A 19235-nucleotide genomic window follows, 5' to 3' on the forward strand; every position below is an offset into this window, starting at 1 on the left:
TGCAGACATTTTTCTTCTTATTCCTCACCCCCCACTCTTCATAAGCTTTAAAATTCTTACATTTCTACTACTCTTCAGTTTTAATAAAAGATCAACCACCATTATGTTAACACTTTTCTCTCCACAAATGTTACCCAACCTTTATATTTTAAGCTATTTTAACACTACAAATTCTGGTTGGATGTCTCTGATCAGTTCATATATTTGTCAAAACGCTCAATTACTGTCTCTAATAAGATTGTAATCATTTTCCCCCATGGTTGACATTACATGTAAAGATGTGTAACTTTCATGGTTCTCTAACATCTTAGCTAGCAGGAGACTGACAATTTTTCAATAAAAAGGTGACAATTGGGGGGGGGGGTGGGGGGGGAAGAAAGAGTCCAGAACTAGAGGGCATAAGTTTAGGGTGAGAGGGGAAAGATATAAAAGAGACCTAAGGACAACTTTTTCACACAGAAGGCGTTGCACGTGTGGAATGGGCTGCCAGAGGAAGTGGTGGAGGCTTACACAATTGCAACAGTTAAAAAGGCAGTTGGATGTATATATGAATAGGAAGGGTTTGGAGGGATGTGTGTTGGATGCTGGCAGGTGGGACTAGACTTGGTTGGGATATCTGGTCGGCATGGATGAGTTGGACCAAAGGGTCTGTGTCTCAGTGCTGTATATCCCTATGAGTAACTCTATAACTCACACCAACCTGGATTCTCGCCACTTTCACCCTTTTATTTAGAAAATGTTTTTCATACATCTCGAACACTATTCGCATCCTTTACCGTGAAGACGGACTTAAGTGAAACTCAGTTCAGCAATACAGTTCTTTCCTGTTGCAGTAATAGTGCCAGTGTTCCATAAAATTAGAATCTCTCATTCCTAAATAAGAGCTCCTAGTAAGCAGGTAATCTTCAATCTCATTTCCAATACAAAGTGGGTTCACTAGATTGACCTCAGTTTTGAATACTAGGGAGCTTTATGATAAAAGTACCAAATTTTTTTAAATAGAAATCTATGCCACAAGGGAACAGAATGCATTGGAAATGTTGCTTAAATACAGCAATAGTATTTTCAGACTGAAAACATAACACCACATAGGAGCATCAATCCAGGGAATTTCAATCATTGCCAAATAGTATACCTCAATCATAACTGAACAATTGAATAGCATTTTAACTTGCAAGTTAAAACAAAATCCAGAGTGGAAACTACACTCAATTAAACTACATTCAATAAAAAAAGTTAGCACATGAATTAAGTTGACATTAATTCTCATGTGGAGAGTAAGCTGGTGGCTCCATTAAAAAATGATTTGCTTTTACGTAGTGCTCTATAAACAATGACCTTTTTCTGAGGTCTACACAGTCATACTGCAACAAACATGACAGACAATTTTAACATAGCAAACTCCCACTGTGATGATCAGATCAGATCATTGATTTTAATTACAGGAATCGTGGAATCAATATTGGCCAGAACCCCCAAGGCTAACTCACATGCTCGTCAAAATGATACCAGGCAAACTTTGCAACTACCGGAACAGATGACAAGATCTTAGTTTAACATCTTATCACAAAGACAGAACACATCCAACAGTGCAGCACATCCTTGACACCACACCAGAATGTCAACCTTTCTGGGCTCAAATCCTTGAGAAGGACTTGAAACAAGAAACTTGCCATACAGGAGTTAGAAAGCTTATTAACTGAGTCACAGCTGACACTCCATGACAGAAGTGCACACTTTAGTTAGTTTCCAAAGACAGTCTATTTTACAGCAGTATCAACTAGCATGTTCTCAATCATAGCATAGTCTGAGTCCTGCAAACAGAAATAACTCATGATTCTACCTTAAATTTGACAATATGTAAATTGAAAAAATGAGATTACTATTATGGGAAATTAAATGCATCCAATCTTGGACCATACTCAGTAGGATTGAACAAAATAGTTTCAAAGATTTTAATTTTGACTGCGTTATTGTTACTTATCTCTTTGTCCCTCAATACTGCTCCAGAGGGGACAGTCCAACCCTCTTATGAGCAGCATTTGGCAGCACTCAATCAATCTAGTTTTTATAAATCCAGGATACGGAATTTAGCATTTACAGATTAACAGAAAACAGGACAGCAACTTGACCAAATCTCAACATGTACTGTAGTGATGCTTAAATGTTTATTTTAATCTAATTTGTCAAAATTACTATTATTGATGAAAATACAATCACCAGATTTCTAAAATGGCATGCTAGAAACTTAAATGGAATGCTAAAATTAGGTCACGATCTTTAGTGATATTACTTCATGAAGATAACTTTAAGAAAAACTGATCTTTAGTTCTCAAAATAATCATAGTCTATATATTCATGTAGGTGTTCAGTTCTGCTCTTCGAAATTCCTACTCAAAAGGGGCATAGTCTATTCTTTGGCTATTCTGCCTAGAGTCATTTGAGATACATGACAGGATGATGGAAAGCTAGACTCCTCCACTTTCCTTTAAAATGACACTATATTCCTCCCCAGCCTAATTATGATTTACAATATATGGTGGAATAAAACCACCAGCACATCTTTAGAGTTCTACAGTTACAACATTTATGACAACATTTGGATAAGTATATGATAGGAAAGGTTTGGAGGGGTATGGGCCAAACGCCGGCAAGTGAGATTAGTTTAGTTTGGAAGCATGGTTGGCATGGACTGGTTGCACTGAAGGGTCTGTATCCATGCTGTAAGACTCTATGGGTTAGTTGTATGTAATAGATTTTGTACATACAGTTCCGGATCAAAAAAAGCAATAAGACCATGCATAGAATAGATTTTAAATATTGATTTCTAAGTCATTTCCTGAAGAATTGTTCTTAATGAATCTTGATAGTTACATGAAATTCCACTGGACAGCTTTATTTCTAATGGCAGTTGCTAAACTCTGAAAAGGAAGTGGAGGTGGGAGTTATCTCCAACTACCATCTGGATGTGAATTATTGGTTTCTTAAAAAAAATCCCTCTATGCTTCTTTTTGCTGGACAAGGAGATAGCTCTGAACATTATGGTACCATACTTTCCTCACACTAAAATAAGGGGATGAGTGGAAGACAGGTGCTCCTACGCAGATTCTGTTGAAGAATATGGCATTAAAGAAAAAACTGGTCACTAGGAGTTCATATTCTACAACACCAAAAGTTAAATCATTTAAAGTATATCTAAATTTATTCAAAACAGCAAAATTCGCTAAAGCAAGGATACAATACCTAGAAAATCAAAGGTGATCGAATTACTCACCACTTGACCAGTATGAGGGTTCTTGTGTGCGTATGGGGGACCCCGGATATGGTTCCACATCTGGCCAGAGGTCATAGCAAGTACAAAACACTGAGCGAACATATAACAGAAAATTAATAGACCATGTTTTGACAAATCACAACATCAGTTAGACAGACTTGCTCCTGCATGGTTGAAACATATATTAACCAGAAAATACTGAATTTGTCTCCTTTACTGTTGGCTTCAACACATGAATTCATAGCCTCCTTTAGCAAAGAAACTACAGCCATCGTCTAAGGTGCCTCAGTCTTCCTCCCTACTTGTTCATCAGGTCAAATTTCTAGGTTTCCATTCTTCCTAGACCAGATCTAATTTCTTTTCTAGTTTCTCTCTCTCTTCTCATTCCATCTCCAAGTTGACATAGTGTCAATGATTCACTTCCACAAGTCCCATCATCATCTTCCTTTCAAATCTGGAATCACCACCCCAATATCAAATCTACCCAAGACATGTCTAACAGCAGACATCCTTGGTCATTAATGACATTTTTAATTCGTGCCAAATTTTATTTTAAACTGCAGGCTTCTTCTCCAAGTGTGACCCTTAAAGTACAACTCAAAAACAAAATCTCAACACTCCAAATCTCACTACTTCGAATACTATTGATTTACAATGAATTATTTTTGATAAATAATTTTCAGAGATATGATAATTCTAAAGGGAGTGCACAAAAAACAGGAAAAACCTTTGGAATAATTAATTGCATTTTCACTTACCAAAGCAACAAATGCCCAGCCATTTTTGTTATATAGGAAGTCAAGGTTATTCCGCCTAAGATACACAAGTCCACCAATTATAGCAAGTAAAAATCCCAGCATCAAGGGACCAGCGTAGTTTGGAGGCCTAATCACTCTGATCTGGTTTTTCAAAACAAAAAGAAAAGCAAGTCACTAAAATTTTGGCATGACAACTGTTGATATTTTAGTTATATGCAGATAATATTGCTTTGTACCACACTTATGTAAAATTACACCTTCATTTTTAACTGAATAAAAACACAAAGTCCAATGAGCTATTCAGTGCAACATTATTCACTTTATCTATCTGCAATACATAATGTCAAATTAAATCTGACATGCTGACGTGGTTAAACCATCTATTTTGACAGCAGAGAAGTCCTAGTATCCTAGCCAATTTCTTCCTCAAACAACATCACGAAAACAGACCTAAGGAACCTTCCTCAGCATGCATTTGCTACAGTGTTTGCCCACATATGTGGCTGCTCTTTTAAAACAATTATTCACTGGCTGCAAAATGCTGAGATATTATTCAAATATAAAAGTCACATATGAATGTACACAGTCTAGTGCTCAAAAAAATAAAGAGAATACTCACTGGATTTTCTTTCCCTTTATCTCCTTAGTATAACAATGCTGCTAGTTGCTTCTCCAATCTCTTTTCTTAAAGTCTCTGCATTAGGCTAGGCCAGCTCCTCCAATCGTGGGCTCCCTCTCTCCCACCCTTGACTGCCCATCCCATCAGAATTGTTCTTTGAAGGAGCAGCAAAATCAGGAGAGAGGCAGCCTGTTGAATTAGACAGAAGCTACGATTGGAGGAGTAGTTATGTCTCACCCATGCTGATTTTTCATCCAAACACAGCTTTTCAATAAAGTTACCAAGATCACTGACTGCACAGTTATAATTTTTTAAACCTTGGTCAGAACAGGTGAAATGACAGATTCAAGACAAAGAAAAGTCAGATACTTGTAAAAGGATGGAAATGTCTCATTCTTGTAATTGCTTCGTGTTTTAGATGGCTGGGATCTAGAAGCAGTCTTAGAATTCGGAGTCAACCATTTAGTTTGGAGTTGGGAAGGAATATCTTCACTCAAAAGGGTGAATTTTTGGAATTCTTACTGACAGAAAGTTGTGGAGGCTCAATCATTGAGTTTATTAAAAAGAGTGAGCTGAAATAGTTTTAAAAGTTCCAAGTGCATTTAAAATAAATCATTTTTTGATTTATGATAGTTCTAAAGTTACTGTCTCAGTTTCAGTTTTAAACATTAGAATTCGAAGCTTGTACTATTTATAATTTCTATTACAGTCAGTGAACATATTGGGCACTGCATCATAACGCTAGGATGTAAATCCTATTTTTGTCCAGCTACTTTGCAATCTTGAGGAATAACGCGATGACTGTTAAGTAAAAGCTAGGTACACCTTTACAACAAATAAAGAAAAATTCTCAGTGGAAGTTCTTAAAAGATCAATGGGTTTATTTCGGTCATCAGACTCAATATTAACTCTGTTTCTCTCTCCACAGATGCTGCCAATCTGTGGAGTTTCTTCAGCACTGTTTGCTTCAGATTTTCAACATCCACAGAATTTTGTCTTTATTCGAAGGTTGTTTTCCCTATTTGTCCCTTTGCCAAACCCATTTGAGACTTTTCTGGTTTTTGTCAGATTTTTCTGCATATAATATGAAATTTTAAATTTTAATGTAATCCTACAATATATCAAATATGATAACACCACTTCTTAAGAAATCAATATTCACCATAAAAGGTGCCTGTATATTTTCCTTCCCAATAAAGCAATGCAGGAGCTTCCTTTAGTTGAAGATGACCTATTTTCTGAAAAAGACTTCACCAAAAACAACCATACTTTTGAAACATCATTCAGGCCACAGATAAAATTGTTTAATTTCTGTTGTTTACCTTCTACATCTGCTGCCCCTTTGACCAAAAACAATTCTCTCAAAAAGTAGAAGCCTACTTTTTGCACTACTGGAGGCTCCACCTCCAAGGGTAGATGCTGTCTGACGCGAGTCAGCTTTGGACCCCTGCTTTCTTATTTTCCACTCCGCTGGCCTTCTTAGCCACCATCCTAATTACACAACCAATATTTAACAGTCGTCACTAGCAGTTCTTAAAAACTCACATTTATCAGATTCATCATTTACTAGATGAGACTTCCCAATATGGACAATTAAGCTATAGATCCATCATGTGTATCAGGACCACTCTCGTTCCTAGCCTTTGACTCACCATACTGGTCTTCAGGACCTTCATCACAAACACAGATGCACCTGAGGTCTCAGATGTCTCATTTACTTCTTTCAGCTGATGCCCAGGTATTTTGCAATTAATTTGGATTCATTGTTAGGAAGAAGCCTTAAACATTTTATTGCCAATTTGCCAAGTTCCATCTTCTGATAGAAACACAATAAAGAGGAGCACGAGCAAGCCATTTGGTCTTTCAAGCCTGCCCTGCTATTCGGTATGATCATGGCTTATCATCTAACTTAGTACCTTGATCTGCCTTCTGCCAATATCTTTTGATCCCTTTAGCTCCAAGGATTATAACTTCTTGAAAATCAATGTTTTTAATCTTTAAATTTTATGGCAGAAAGACCAAAATCACCAGATCTACAAAATACAGAATTAAAATATTTCCTATCTTGGTCACATACCATGAGATCCAAAGCAACTACTTTGTTAAAGTCACAGGCCAATGTGAAGCTTATAAATAGAAAGTGGTGAATTTCTGCAATACCACTTCTTAAACAAAACACAGATTTAATTTGCCTTTCTGATCTCTACAAATATTAAATATACTCCAACCACCAAACCTTCATCTTTCATCATGATTTTCATCATTCACTTATCATTTGATGAAAAGGGCAACTCTTTATGCAGTTTCAGATACTTTTTCTGCTCCAATTCTTAACACCTGATACCACTAATGCTGTCCAATGCCAATGGGATTTTTAAGAATAGTACAGTTTCCCACCCTACCATCCAAAGTCAGCAGGAAATGTGCTCCCACCAAAGCCGCACAGCCACTTAGGCTAAAAGGAGCTGTAATTGCTTCAAAATGGAACTTTATCCCTTCCCTTGGGAGGAAGTCCATTCTTCAAGAGCTGCTGACCAGTCAGACTGACCACAGATCTTTGGTCCCAGGACATAGAATATGGGGGTGCTCACAAGATCTTTAAAGGGAGTAGAAACCTCAAAGGGGGCAGAATTTGATTGAGGGTGTGGGGTAGGGGTGTTGAAATAAGATCATTGATGGAGTGTACTTCCCCACAAAAAAGTATTGAACAATGTCACTTCTGCTGAACTCCACTATCCAGCCTGAAAACAGATGCCAGACAGAAACCGCCATTCATTCAGGAGGTCACCACCAGGCCACTCAAGGCCTTCACCCTTCACACTACCTGCAAACCAGTTGATAGGGACCATAATATTTTGTCACCAGCTTTTATTGGGGATATATAATCATGTCCCGGACTAGATGAACTCCAGATCCACTGGCTTTCCAAAATTAATTGCCTTATCATTTGCCATCAAGTACTGTAATTGGTTCCCTTTTCATAGAAGTATGCTCAATTGTAGAAGTATCATCCTAGAGACTTACTACTTACTCCAGCTATTTTACATGATTCAAAAATATTACTATAGTGACTTCAATATATTGTCAATACCAAGATTATTCTTAAACTTGTGCTGTCTAATGTAGTATCGTGTTAATCTCCATATGCTGAAATATGAGCAATGCCCAGTACCACACAATTAAAAAAGAAATCTACAATTAACATACATCATAAGACTAATATGTGAGCAAGCTTGAGTTATTATTTCATCCTTTTCAACATTTGTTGTTTCAAGCACCTCGCCTTTCCACTTTGCAGTTTACTGAATAATAATACGATTAACAGTTGAAGCAACTATTAACTGATCTTTGGGCATTCTTGGAATTCATTTGCCAATTTTAACTGTTCCAAGTCTCTCTCGTTTTAAACGAACAACAGAACTTGCTAACAATATTTTCATCCTTATTCATCGGTCTTTAGTCCTTCCACTTTAGTGACATCAGAACTCTAGATTTCAAAAAACTGATCCAAAATGTTCATCCTTTCAGAGAAACCAACACAAGTTAAGAATGCACACTTTGCAGCAAGGCATACAGTGTGGCATCAAGGAGCCCTAGCATAATAAAAGCTAAATAAAACTCTGTTTGGTGTCATGCATGGCAATACAAAAGATGGTTGTGGGGGCAATCATTCTAGTTGCTCAGAGTAATGCCCTGGGACTATCTTCAGCTGCTTTATTAATGACCTTTCCTCCAACACAAGGTCTCAAAGTGTAAATTTTGCTGATGATTGCACTGTTCAATGTCATTCACAAAAACTTCAAATACTTACGATACCAGAATCCACACGCAGCAAGTCCTGGACCACATTCTGGTGGTGGTAGGTATCATTCATCTGACAAATGTCAACCAATGATTAAATTCAACAAGCCACAATCAAATAAGCCCCACTAGATATTCCACAGTATTATCATTGCTGAATCTCAAACCAACAAGCTTGATTGATTAGTCATCCAAATATTGTGTGGCTACAAAGAGAGAGTGTGTTTAGGAATTCTGCAGTGACTGGCTCACCTCCTGACTTCCCAAAGCAGGTCTACCCTGTATTACATACAAGTCAAGAAGTGTTTACTAACGTTGGTGAGGTGCAGCTCCAATAACACAAGAATCCCACCACCACCCTGGATAAAGTAGCTTGACCAGCACCCCATCCACCATTTAAACACTCAGTTTCTCTACCACTGCCATTAAGGAAGGATTGCATACCATGTCTAACTTAGTTTGCACAATTCAAACGTTCCTTCAACAGCTACTTTCAAGCACAAACTCTACTACCTAGAAAAGTATGAGCAGCAAACGCATAGGAACAATAATATTAGCAAATTACCCATCAAGCCACACAGCATCCTGACTTGGAATTCATTCCTTCACCATCATGGGACAGGATCCTGGTGGTGGATCCACACCTTGTGAAGTGCAGTTTTACTACCACTTTCCCAAGGGCAATAAATGCTGTTCTTGCCAATGATACATGTGTCTACAAATGAGCAAAAATAAAAAGACACGGGAAATACTGGGTGCCATTTATATACTCCACTGATGCAAATATGACTAATGAAGCAGGGATTTAAATTAAACTTAAGTTCACTGTACTTCAACAGATTGAGCAATCTGTGGAAAGACCAAACGTTTCAGATATGCATCAATGCTTTACCATACCTCAGAAGAATCTAACAGATTTTGCTTCTCGCAAGTTTCATGGAAGAACAGAAAGTCCTGCATTATTATCCAAGTGATCGGAATCTCTCAAAATATTTCACTTTTGAATTTACAACTTCAAGGCACAAAACCATTGGCTTTGCGTACACTTCGTGCCACCACTGATCTCATAGTTCAGATTCTAAAAACAGAATAGCCATATCCTGGCAGCTGTTGCCCACCATTTCTCTTGCATAACTATCACAAAGATTTCAAACAGAATTTCTTTGTTAGTTTCCAACTTCTAGCCAGCCGTACTATATATATATATATTGATACTGCAATATTCTGCAAAAAATGTTGTTGGTGAACAACAGAACAACAGTTAAGTGCTTATGAAAGAGTAGAAAAATTATCTGCAGAATTACAGAATACAAGTATGCAAACCCTAGTCTAACAACCACCATTTACAAATTAGTTAGCGGGGTTAACAGATCTCAAGAGTGATCACGCCCTTTTGTTAAGCATCCCAGGGCCAAGAAGGAGTCCTATACTGAACAGGGTCAATGGCAGAACCAATGAAATGCCTATCATGATTACGGAAAACGCAGAACCTTGAGGGACAACGCCTTATCATTGGAGGATACTTGGGAAGAGGACTTTACATTTCTTTTAAACACACAAGGAAGGTAAAAGGAAACCAGCTCATGCACTTTTTCTGTTGTAAATTGCTGTGCTCATTGAAATTAAAAACAAGGCTGTTCAAACCGACTGGAGAGGGAAGCTCATGAAAGTAGAATAGAGTAAGCCAAGTACCTGAGCTTAGGCAAATGCCTTATTTATAGGGACATAACTGAATTCACAGTTTACACAATTGCCTGTCTACAATTGATAGAGAATTTAACATGCTAAATTCACATACACAGCAACTTACATTGATCTCCGTCCTATCAGCAATCCATCGTGCAATCTGCTCAGCTGCAAATCCCCGAACTTGAAGCTCATAAGTGTCTGCTCGCTTCGGTTTTCCTTTAGCGGGAAAATGCATGAATGTTGGAGCGGAATTCATATTGAGCTGTTCAAAAGGAACAAATGTTAAAAAAAGTATTACATTTCTTTAATTTCCCTCTTCGCTAGGTTTCTCCCTATTGTATTGATTTAATGTTAACTTCTATAGGTGCCAGCAGTCCTCCAGATTTTTAAAATCCATGTGGCTATTATCAACAAATGCCAGAATGTTATTTGCATAGAACAAAGGGCATTCAGCCCAAATGGTCTGTGCTGCTACCGATGACCCACGAGTATTCCATTCACTCACGATAGCAATCTCAATCATAGTTTAGTAAGTCATTTGATTATAATCAGGAATGTGACTATAATCAGGAATGTGACTATAATCAGGAATGTGACTATAATCAGGAATGTGACTATAATCAGGAATGTGACTATAATCAGGAATGTGACAGTTTTCCTGTCACCAGTCTGTGAACTCCTCAGATGCTGCCTGACCTGCTGTGCTTTTCCAGCACCACTCTGATCTAAACACCAGCCTGTGAACACCCACACTCTTGGACTTTGGTTCGCTGACTTAGCTAGAGAGGAAATGTGTTCACAGCTCACAGTGTTATGATCCCAGATGAAGTTATTAATAAACAAACCTAACCCCAGAATGAAACTCATTTTGACAGTTCATGTCTTTCACTGAAACGTACGCTGTCAGCTGACACTAAAGACACCACAGTAGAAGAGACAAGTGTCAAACAAATCTTTTTAAAAGCAATTAAATGCGAGCAAACAAAAATTAGAAGACTTGAATGGAAGTTTTTTTTACATGGAAAAAAGAGTGTCAAGCAAAATAGTATTTTGTAATTTTAAATGGGCATTTTTTAAAATCGTACATGTATTTTTTTCCATTTATCCATGGGACCTGGGTGTTATTGGCTGGTCAGCATTTCTTGCTCATCCAGAGTTGCCCGTGAGAAAGTGGTGGCGAATTTCCTTCTTGAACCTCAAGTCCATGCGCAGTAGGTTAGTCCTCTGCCATTAGGGAAGAAATCCCAGCATTTCGACCTAGTGACAAAGTCAGGTGTGGAGGGGAACTTGTAGGTGGTGGCATTCCCATGTATCTGCAGCCTTTGTCCTTCTTGGTGTAAGTGGTCATAGGTATGGAAGGCCATGATAAATTTCTGCAGTGCAATTTGTAGATAATACACACTGCTAAGCATCTTTGGATGAAGTGGATGTGATGCAATTTAAGCAGGCTACTTTATCCTGGAATATCAAACTTGAGTAGTTTTGGAGCTACACCCATCCAGTCTCCTGAGAAGTATTCCATCACACTTCTGACCTGTGCCTTGTAGACGAAAAGGCTTTGGGAAGTCAGACGGTGAAACATTCACCAGTGTTCCTAGCCTCTTACCTGCTCTTGTAGCCTCTGTTTGTGGGGAGTCCAGTTGACTGTTGGGATTATCATTGACCAGAAAGTGTTGATAGTGGGAAATGCAGTGACAGTAACACCACTGAATATCAAGAGGTGGTGGTTAGATTGTCTTATTGGAGATGGTCATTGCCTGGCATGTGTGATTCAAATGTTACTTGCCACTTGTCTGGTGCGAATGTTACAAGCCCCATTCCTAATGATGGGCTTATGCCTGAAACTTCGCCTCTCCTGCTCATCAGATGCTGCCTGACCGGCTGTGCTTTTCCAGCACCACACTTTTCCACTCTGATCTCCAGCATCTGCAGTCCTCACTATCTCCTCCTTGTGCTGGTCAGCCCAAGCCTGGATATTGTTCAGATCTTCTTGCATTTGAAGATGTACTGCTTCAGTACCTGGAAGTTGTGAATGGGGCTGAAAATTATGGAATCAGCACACACCTCTACATCTGACCTTATGATGAAAGAAAGGTCATTGATGATGCAGCTGAAGACATTTGGGCCTAGGACACTACCTTGAGGAACTCCTGTAAAGGTGTCCTAGAGCTGAGGTGATGGACAATCAATCACAATAACTTTGCTGTGTGCCAGGTTTGACTCCAACTAGTGGAGAGTTTGCCCCATTACTCAAAGATTCCAATTTTGCTAGGGCTCGTTGATGACACTTGTCAAATGTGGGCTTAATGTCATGGGATGTAATGTTCACTTCACTTTTGGAATTCAGTTCTATTGTCCATGTATGAACCAAGGCTGCAATGAGGACAGGAGTTGAGTGGCCCTGGCAGACCTCAAATTGGATGTCACTAAGCAGGGTATTACTGTGACTTGATAGCAATATTGATGACACCTTTCATCACTTTACTGATAAAAAAGAAGAAAAAAAAGAGTAGACTGATGGGGTGGTCATTGGCTGCATTCAAATTGTCCATACGTCTATGTTCAAGATACACCTGGATCATTTCTCCCATTGTCGGGTGGATGCCAGTGTTATAACTGTACTGGAAAAGCTTGGCTAGGGTGGAGTTAAGTTCTGGAGCACAAGCCTTCAGTACAGTTGTTGGAAAGTTATCAGGGCCCATACCGATGACCCACGAGTATTCCATTCACTCACGATAGCAATCTCAATCATAGTTTAGTAAGTCATTTGATTATAATCAGGAATGTGACTATAATCACATGCAATATTCAGTGTCTCCAACCGTTTCTTGATATCATGCAAATCAAAACAGGCTGAAGACTGGTATCTATAATGTTGGGGATCACTGGAGGCGGTGGAGATGGATCATCCACTCGGCACTTTAGGCTTAAGGTTGTTGCAAATATTTTGCAATGGGCTCTTCCATCATGGAGGATGGGGATATTTGTGGAGCCTCCCCCTCCCGCGAGTTGTTCAATTGTCCACATCATTCTCAGCTGGATTGGGCAGGACTGCAGAGCTTAGATCTGATATTTTGGTCATTGAAGTGCTTAGCCATGTCTATCACTTACAGCTTATGCTGTTTGGCATGTATGTAGTCTTGTTTAAGAGCTTCATTGCATCGACATCTCATCTTCAACTCTGCCTGATGCTGCTCATGGCATGCACCCTGCACTCTCCATTGAGCAGGGTTCATCCCCTGACCTGATGGCAATGGTTAAGTGAGGATATGCTGAACCATGAGGTTGAAGATTGATAGAGTTGTACTCCAGCACAATGGCCCACAACACTTCATGGATGCCCAGTCTTGAGTCACCAGATCTGTTTGCTGTCTGTCCATTTAGTACATGATAGTGCCACACAACATGATCAAAGCTATTTGCAATTTGAAGGTGGAACTGTGTCTCCACAAGGACTGTGCGGTGGTCACTCTTACCAATGCTATCAGGGACAGATATATCTGTAGCCAGCAGATTGGTGAGGATAATATCAAGTACGTTTCTCCCTCTTGTTGGTTCCATCTCCACCTGCACAGCTTAGCAAATGTGTCTTTTAGGACCCAATCAACATAGTCAGTCATGCTGCTGCTGAGCCCCTCTTAGCAGTTGACATTGAAATCCCCCAACCAGAATACATATGCGACCCTCAGTGCTTCCTCAAAGTACTGTACTCCAAGTACAGAGGAGTACTAATTCATAGCTGAGGGAGGATGGTACATGGTAATCAGCAGGAGGTTTCCCTGCCCAAGTTTAATGTGAAGCCATGAGACTTCACGAAGTCGAGAATCAATTCCCAGGGGAACTCTCTTCTGACTGTATACTACTATGCCACCACCTCTGCTGGGTCGATCTTGCCGGTGGGACAGGATTTAACCAAGGATGGTGGTGGTGGTGGTGCCTGGGACATAGTCATAATCACAGAATCATAACTGACAAACTGTGTCTGTTGCTTGACTACTCTGTGACACCACTCTCCCAATTTTGGCACTGGGCCCCAGATGTTAGCAAGGATGACTTTGCAAGGTCAACAGGTCCGATTCTGCTGTTGTTTCCAGTATCTAAATTGATGCAAGGTGGCTTATCTGCTTTCATTTCTTTACTGTGACTTCAGAGATTGAATCAATTGAGTGGCTTTCTAGACAATTTCAGACGGCAGTTGAAAGATTGCTGTGGGCCTGTCACAAGGAGGCCAAACCAGGTGAGGTGGCAGATCTCCTTCCCTGAAGGTTTTTTCCTTTCCAACAATCGACAATAGATTCACAGTCATCAGTAGATTCTTAAACATGGACAGATATTTTTTGAATTGAATTCAAATTCAACCATTTGTCATGGCATTTAAGCAGAATGAAATTAAATAGAGGTGAATGTGCACAGACATTATCAGCAGATTACTGATGTCAGACAACACTTTGCTGAAACATAAACTGAAAGGCACGATGACATAATGGTTAGCACTGCTTCCTCATGGGATGCTTCAGTTCGCTTCCATGGTCCAGAGATGTACCAGTTAGGTGGACTGGCAATGCTAAAAAAAAAATTTCCGTAGTCAAGTGTCATACAAACCAACTGTAGAACACAGTTTGAAAGATCTTAAAACAGTTTACATCTAATCCCCAGCACCATTACTTTATCCCTCTATGTCAATTCTTTAAGTTTGACTCAACTGATTTTTCTCCAATTCTTGCCTTCGAATTGTGCAGTCTTGTCACATGAATATTCACAAGACTCCTTCCTTGGTGTTTTAACAAACTAAACATTTTTAATTAATCAGATATTCAACTTTCTACTACTTTTATTATCTACTCCTTTCTAGAATTGAGTTGCGCTTCTGCTCCCAGTCAGATCTCCTACAAAACTGCTTAGAAATTTCTAATTTCTGGTTTGGCCTCCTTGTGACAGGCCCACAGCAATCTTTCAACTGCCGTCTGAAATTGTCTAGAAAGCCACTCAATTGATTCAATCTCTGAAGTCACAGTAAAGAAATGAAAGCAGACAATTTCTAGTTTCCCCAAAATCAACCCTTGAATATCCCAAATCAAAAAAAAACAAGCTAATGGCCCTCAAATGTTTACACTTCAAGTCATAAGCTCAGAGTCATACTAACAAGCTTCTATTAACATTTGAGAGGTCTCTGCTCGTGACACATACTGGATTTGATCATGGATCCATAAAGACTGATTGACCTCATTTTCTAAACCGCTCATGAAAAGTAACCGACAGACATTTGTAAGAGTTTGAATTCTAAACTCTAGAAAATTTATAAATCATACACCTTTCATCACAACCATAATACCATGCAGAGGTTGAACCTAATGAGGTATTTCGCACTGCCTTGAAGTAAAACAGAATGGGTAGATGGTTGGTAAAAGCTGTCAAAAAAATATAGTGATTAACAAAGACAGTGGAAACCAAATCAACAGCCTTCATGGGTTTCATCCTAGGAATTGAGAAAGAAGGAAAAACAATGACTTCCAACAACCTATTAGGATATTCACTTGATTAGTAAGACACATTCACAACAATAGCTTGGCTTGTGAAACATACTGGCACCAGGTGAAATAGTTCCTATATATCAGGCAATGTTTTTTAGATGATCAACAAGAATATCAGGCTCTCAAGTTAGAGAAAGAATTGGATAAAGCAAAGAATATCTTGAAGATAATGAAGACAGACATAGACAAAATCAATGCCTAAACTTTAATTAGCCTAAACAATTGTTTAGTAGATACCATTTACCCTTGTATGTACTAATTCTATTAATAATAGTGCAAAACGTTACAAATATCTAAATCATAAGTTAACTGCCTCACCTGGTGAAACACATCGGATCCTTCATCAAAGTCCACCAAAGCAAAGAAAAGTTTATTTATGAAGGAGCTTGAATAACGCCAGGAGTTAGCCAGAATTTGGTATTCTTCATCCACTTGTCTATCCAGAGTTAAAGTAAGATTTTTAGGAAAATTTGCAATTCAACACTTAACATAAATCACATTTTATGTTAAGCACAAAAAAAAAGCTAGTTTATATACTTGCAAACAGTGCACTGGCGTTGTGGCTGCAAGGCAGTGAACATCACAATAACAGAGTAGTTCCTTGGAGGAGCTTTCACAAATCGACGAAACTTTTCGCCATTCATCCGAATTACAGCTCGCCTGTTTGCCCATTCCATCATCTGCCCAACTTTTTCAGACAGCAGAGTCTGAGGCAAAGAAACAACAATCAATGTAACCCTTGTGACAAAGAATCTTGAAATGACTTTTTCTAGCTGCAGTTACATACCAACTTTAGCCAATTGTAAAGCAAATAATTAAAATAAGGTATTTCAACCATATAGTGGCATTTCTTTCCTCAAACTTTAAGAGGATAATTATCAGTTTAATTCATGAGAAGTATGAAGTAGCAGATCATCAAGTATTTTTAAATGGGTGATTCAGAACATCCTCAAAAAAACTAAAGTGCAAATATAGTCAATGATTGTCCTTCAGCATGTATAAATTGACATCATACCCTTCAATTGAGTGTTAGAATAATTAATCCAATCAGGAAATCCAAGGACATAATTCGTCTTTAAAAAAAATCTATGGAAGGTGAGTGGAATTTATCACTGCATCTTGGTTCTTAGTTTCTACCTTGACTTATAAAAGACCCAGGAGAAAGTGAGGTCTGCAGATGCTGGAGATCAAAGTTGAAACTTTATTGCTGGAACAGCACAGCAGGTCAGGCAGCATCCAGGGAACAGGAGATTCGACGTTTCGGGCACAGGCCAAGAAGGGCCTGTGCCCGAAACGTCGAATCTCCTGTTCCCTGGATGCTGCCTGACCTGCTGTGCTGTTCCAGCAATAAAGTTTCAACTTATAAAAGACCCAAAACAGTGCACAATTTTGAATATTGCTAAAAACAAGGACATTACTGAAGCTTTATATCTTGTCATTATCATTACAAATGCAAAGGTGCAAAAATTTCAAAATAAAACACAATAATTCACAATAGAAAAGAAAACAAAGGTGCTGGATGGTTGACAAATTGTTGCTCATTGGTCAAATTACAGCAATGAAGAAAGAAACAGAAATATAGGCTCCCAAATTTCCAAAATAGGTTTGAACATCTTTCAAATAGTTGATATTTTGAATCCAACATGACTTCTTTAGAACTGAAAGGCACTCGAAAACAGTGATTTTTATGCTGTTAACATAGAGGAAGGAGGAGCAAATCAAACAGATGGTGATTGTGTCAGAGCTGAAGGAATAGGGAGTGTTAATGGTGGTGAAAGAGAAACATTTAAAAAGCATCCAACATACATGACTAGGAGAAAATGTGTCAGCTTTGCTAACAGCCAAACCAACGTGAAACAAAACATGATTGGTGAAATAGTTGTAGTCAATAAAGGGGAAGTAGTACTGTGACAATGATATGGCTTTAAGAGATGCATTTTGTCCTTTTTTCTTAAAAGAGAAGTTTTAAGCAATGGGTGCCAAGCTATCTCGTCCAAGCCAATAAAATAAACAGCTTGAGGCACCTTGTTTTTTTTTTCAAAAATGTTGGAACAGCAGAAGCAGCAGACATGGATGGAGTCAGGCTGCCACAGAACCAGGGGCTTCTTTTAACTTTCAACAGTAGTTGGAGTTTTGATGTTGGATAAGGAAACGGTCTCTCCTCTTGACCAGACTTTTCTCTCTGCTGCCAGAATCACATTCTGGATCAATGGTGCTGGAAGAGCACAGCAATTCAGGCAGCATCCAACGAGCAGCGAAATCAACGTTTCGGGCAAAAGCCCTTCATCAGGAACAAATGAAGGGCTTTTGCCCGAAACGTCGATTTCGCTGCTTGTTGGATGCTGCCTGAATTGCTGTGCTCTTCCAGCACCACTGATCCAGAATCTGGTTTCCAGCATCTGCAGTTATTGTTTTTACCCTGCCAGAATCACATGTCAAAATCTATTTTACTGACTTACCAGTTATACCAGTTCTTCTTCCTTTTGTTTGGATGCAAGAATAAAGTGTGTTTTGCTTAAAACCAAATAGTGTAACTAAGCAAATTATATCTGGAACATAGCACTTTATACATCACTTTAAATAAGGAAAGCTAGGATCAGGTTACGATCCTTGACATATTTGAATGAGATTTGGTTTTGTCCGCAACAGGACATTACCTCTGAATATCAAGATGTTCCTTCCAGGACTGTCACTGACTCCTGGGAATCACCCCTTTCAACCTTATACAGTAGCAGAACTACACACAGTCTACATTCTTTCCAAAATCCACAGACTATCATGGCAGACCCTTCAGTTCAGCCTGTTTTAGTCCCACTGTATTTACTCCTAACTCAACTATTTTTACCCAATTTGCAGTCTCTTTCCATTTACTTTTGGGATTCTTTTGATGTTTTATGGAGGGGTTCCACAATTTCCTGGCCCTAGATGCCTCCTCTTCACCGTGGACTGGATGTAAAAACACACATCTATGTCTCACCACAATAGTTGGAAGGTTCTTTATTTCTACATGAAAGGAATGTAAGCAATTGCCCGTCTTCACCATCCTCTTTCGTCTGGATGACTATAAGACCATAAGAAATAGGAGTGGAAGTAAGGCCATTCAGCCCATCTAGTCCAGTCCACCATTCAAACATGGCTGATGGCATTTCAAAGCCACTTACCTGCATTCTCCCCGTATCCATTAATTCCTTGCAAGATTAAGAATTTATCAATCTCTGCCTTGAAGACATTCAATGTCCTGGCCTCCACTGCGGTCTGTGGCAGTGAATTCCACAGGCCCACCACTCTCTGGCTGAAGAAACGTCTTCTCATTCCCATTCTAAATTGACCCCCTCTAATTCTAAGGCTGTGCCCACGAGTCCTAGCATCCCCACCTGATGGAAACAATGTCCCAGCGTTCACCCTTTCCAAGCCATGCATTATCTTGCAAGTTTCTATTAGATCTCCCCTCAACCTTCTGGACTCTAACGAGTGCAATCCCAGGATCCTCAGCCGTTCATCGTATGTTAGGCCTACCATTCCAGTGATCATCCGTGTGAATCTCCGCTGGACATGCTCCAGTG

At 39.1% G+C, this 19235-nt stretch overlaps 1 protein-coding gene across 2 annotated transcripts in view; it reads right to left on the minus strand.

The window, feature by feature from the left end:
- Positions 1 to 19235, minus strand: part of LOC122557355 (dolichyl-diphosphooligosaccharide--protein glycosyltransferase subunit MAGT1) — a 52674-nt gene that overhangs the window by 25031 nt on the left and 8408 nt on the right. For both annotated transcript variants that reach the window (XM_043704984.2, XM_087991920.1), the window contains exons 2-6: positions 16210 to 16379; positions 15991 to 16108; positions 10263 to 10403; positions 4033 to 4173; positions 3275 to 3364 (exon numbers count right to left, since the gene is read on the minus strand). In XM_043704984.2, the coding sequence (XP_043560919.2) occupies positions 3275 to 3364; positions 4033 to 4173; positions 10263 to 10403; positions 15991 to 16108; positions 16210 to 16379 (660 nt within the window). The remainder of the gene's footprint in view (positions 1 to 3274; positions 3365 to 4032; positions 4174 to 10262; positions 10404 to 15990; positions 16109 to 16209; positions 16380 to 19235) is intronic.

Source organism: Chiloscyllium plagiosum, unplaced genomic scaffold (assembly GCF_037043375.1).
Source record: "Chiloscyllium plagiosum isolate Xiang-an unplaced genomic scaffold, Cpla_swu_hap1 HiC_scaffold_11, whole genome shotgun sequence".
Classification (NCBI taxonomy): domain Eukaryota; kingdom Metazoa; phylum Chordata; class Chondrichthyes; order Orectolobiformes; family Hemiscylliidae; genus Chiloscyllium; species Chiloscyllium plagiosum.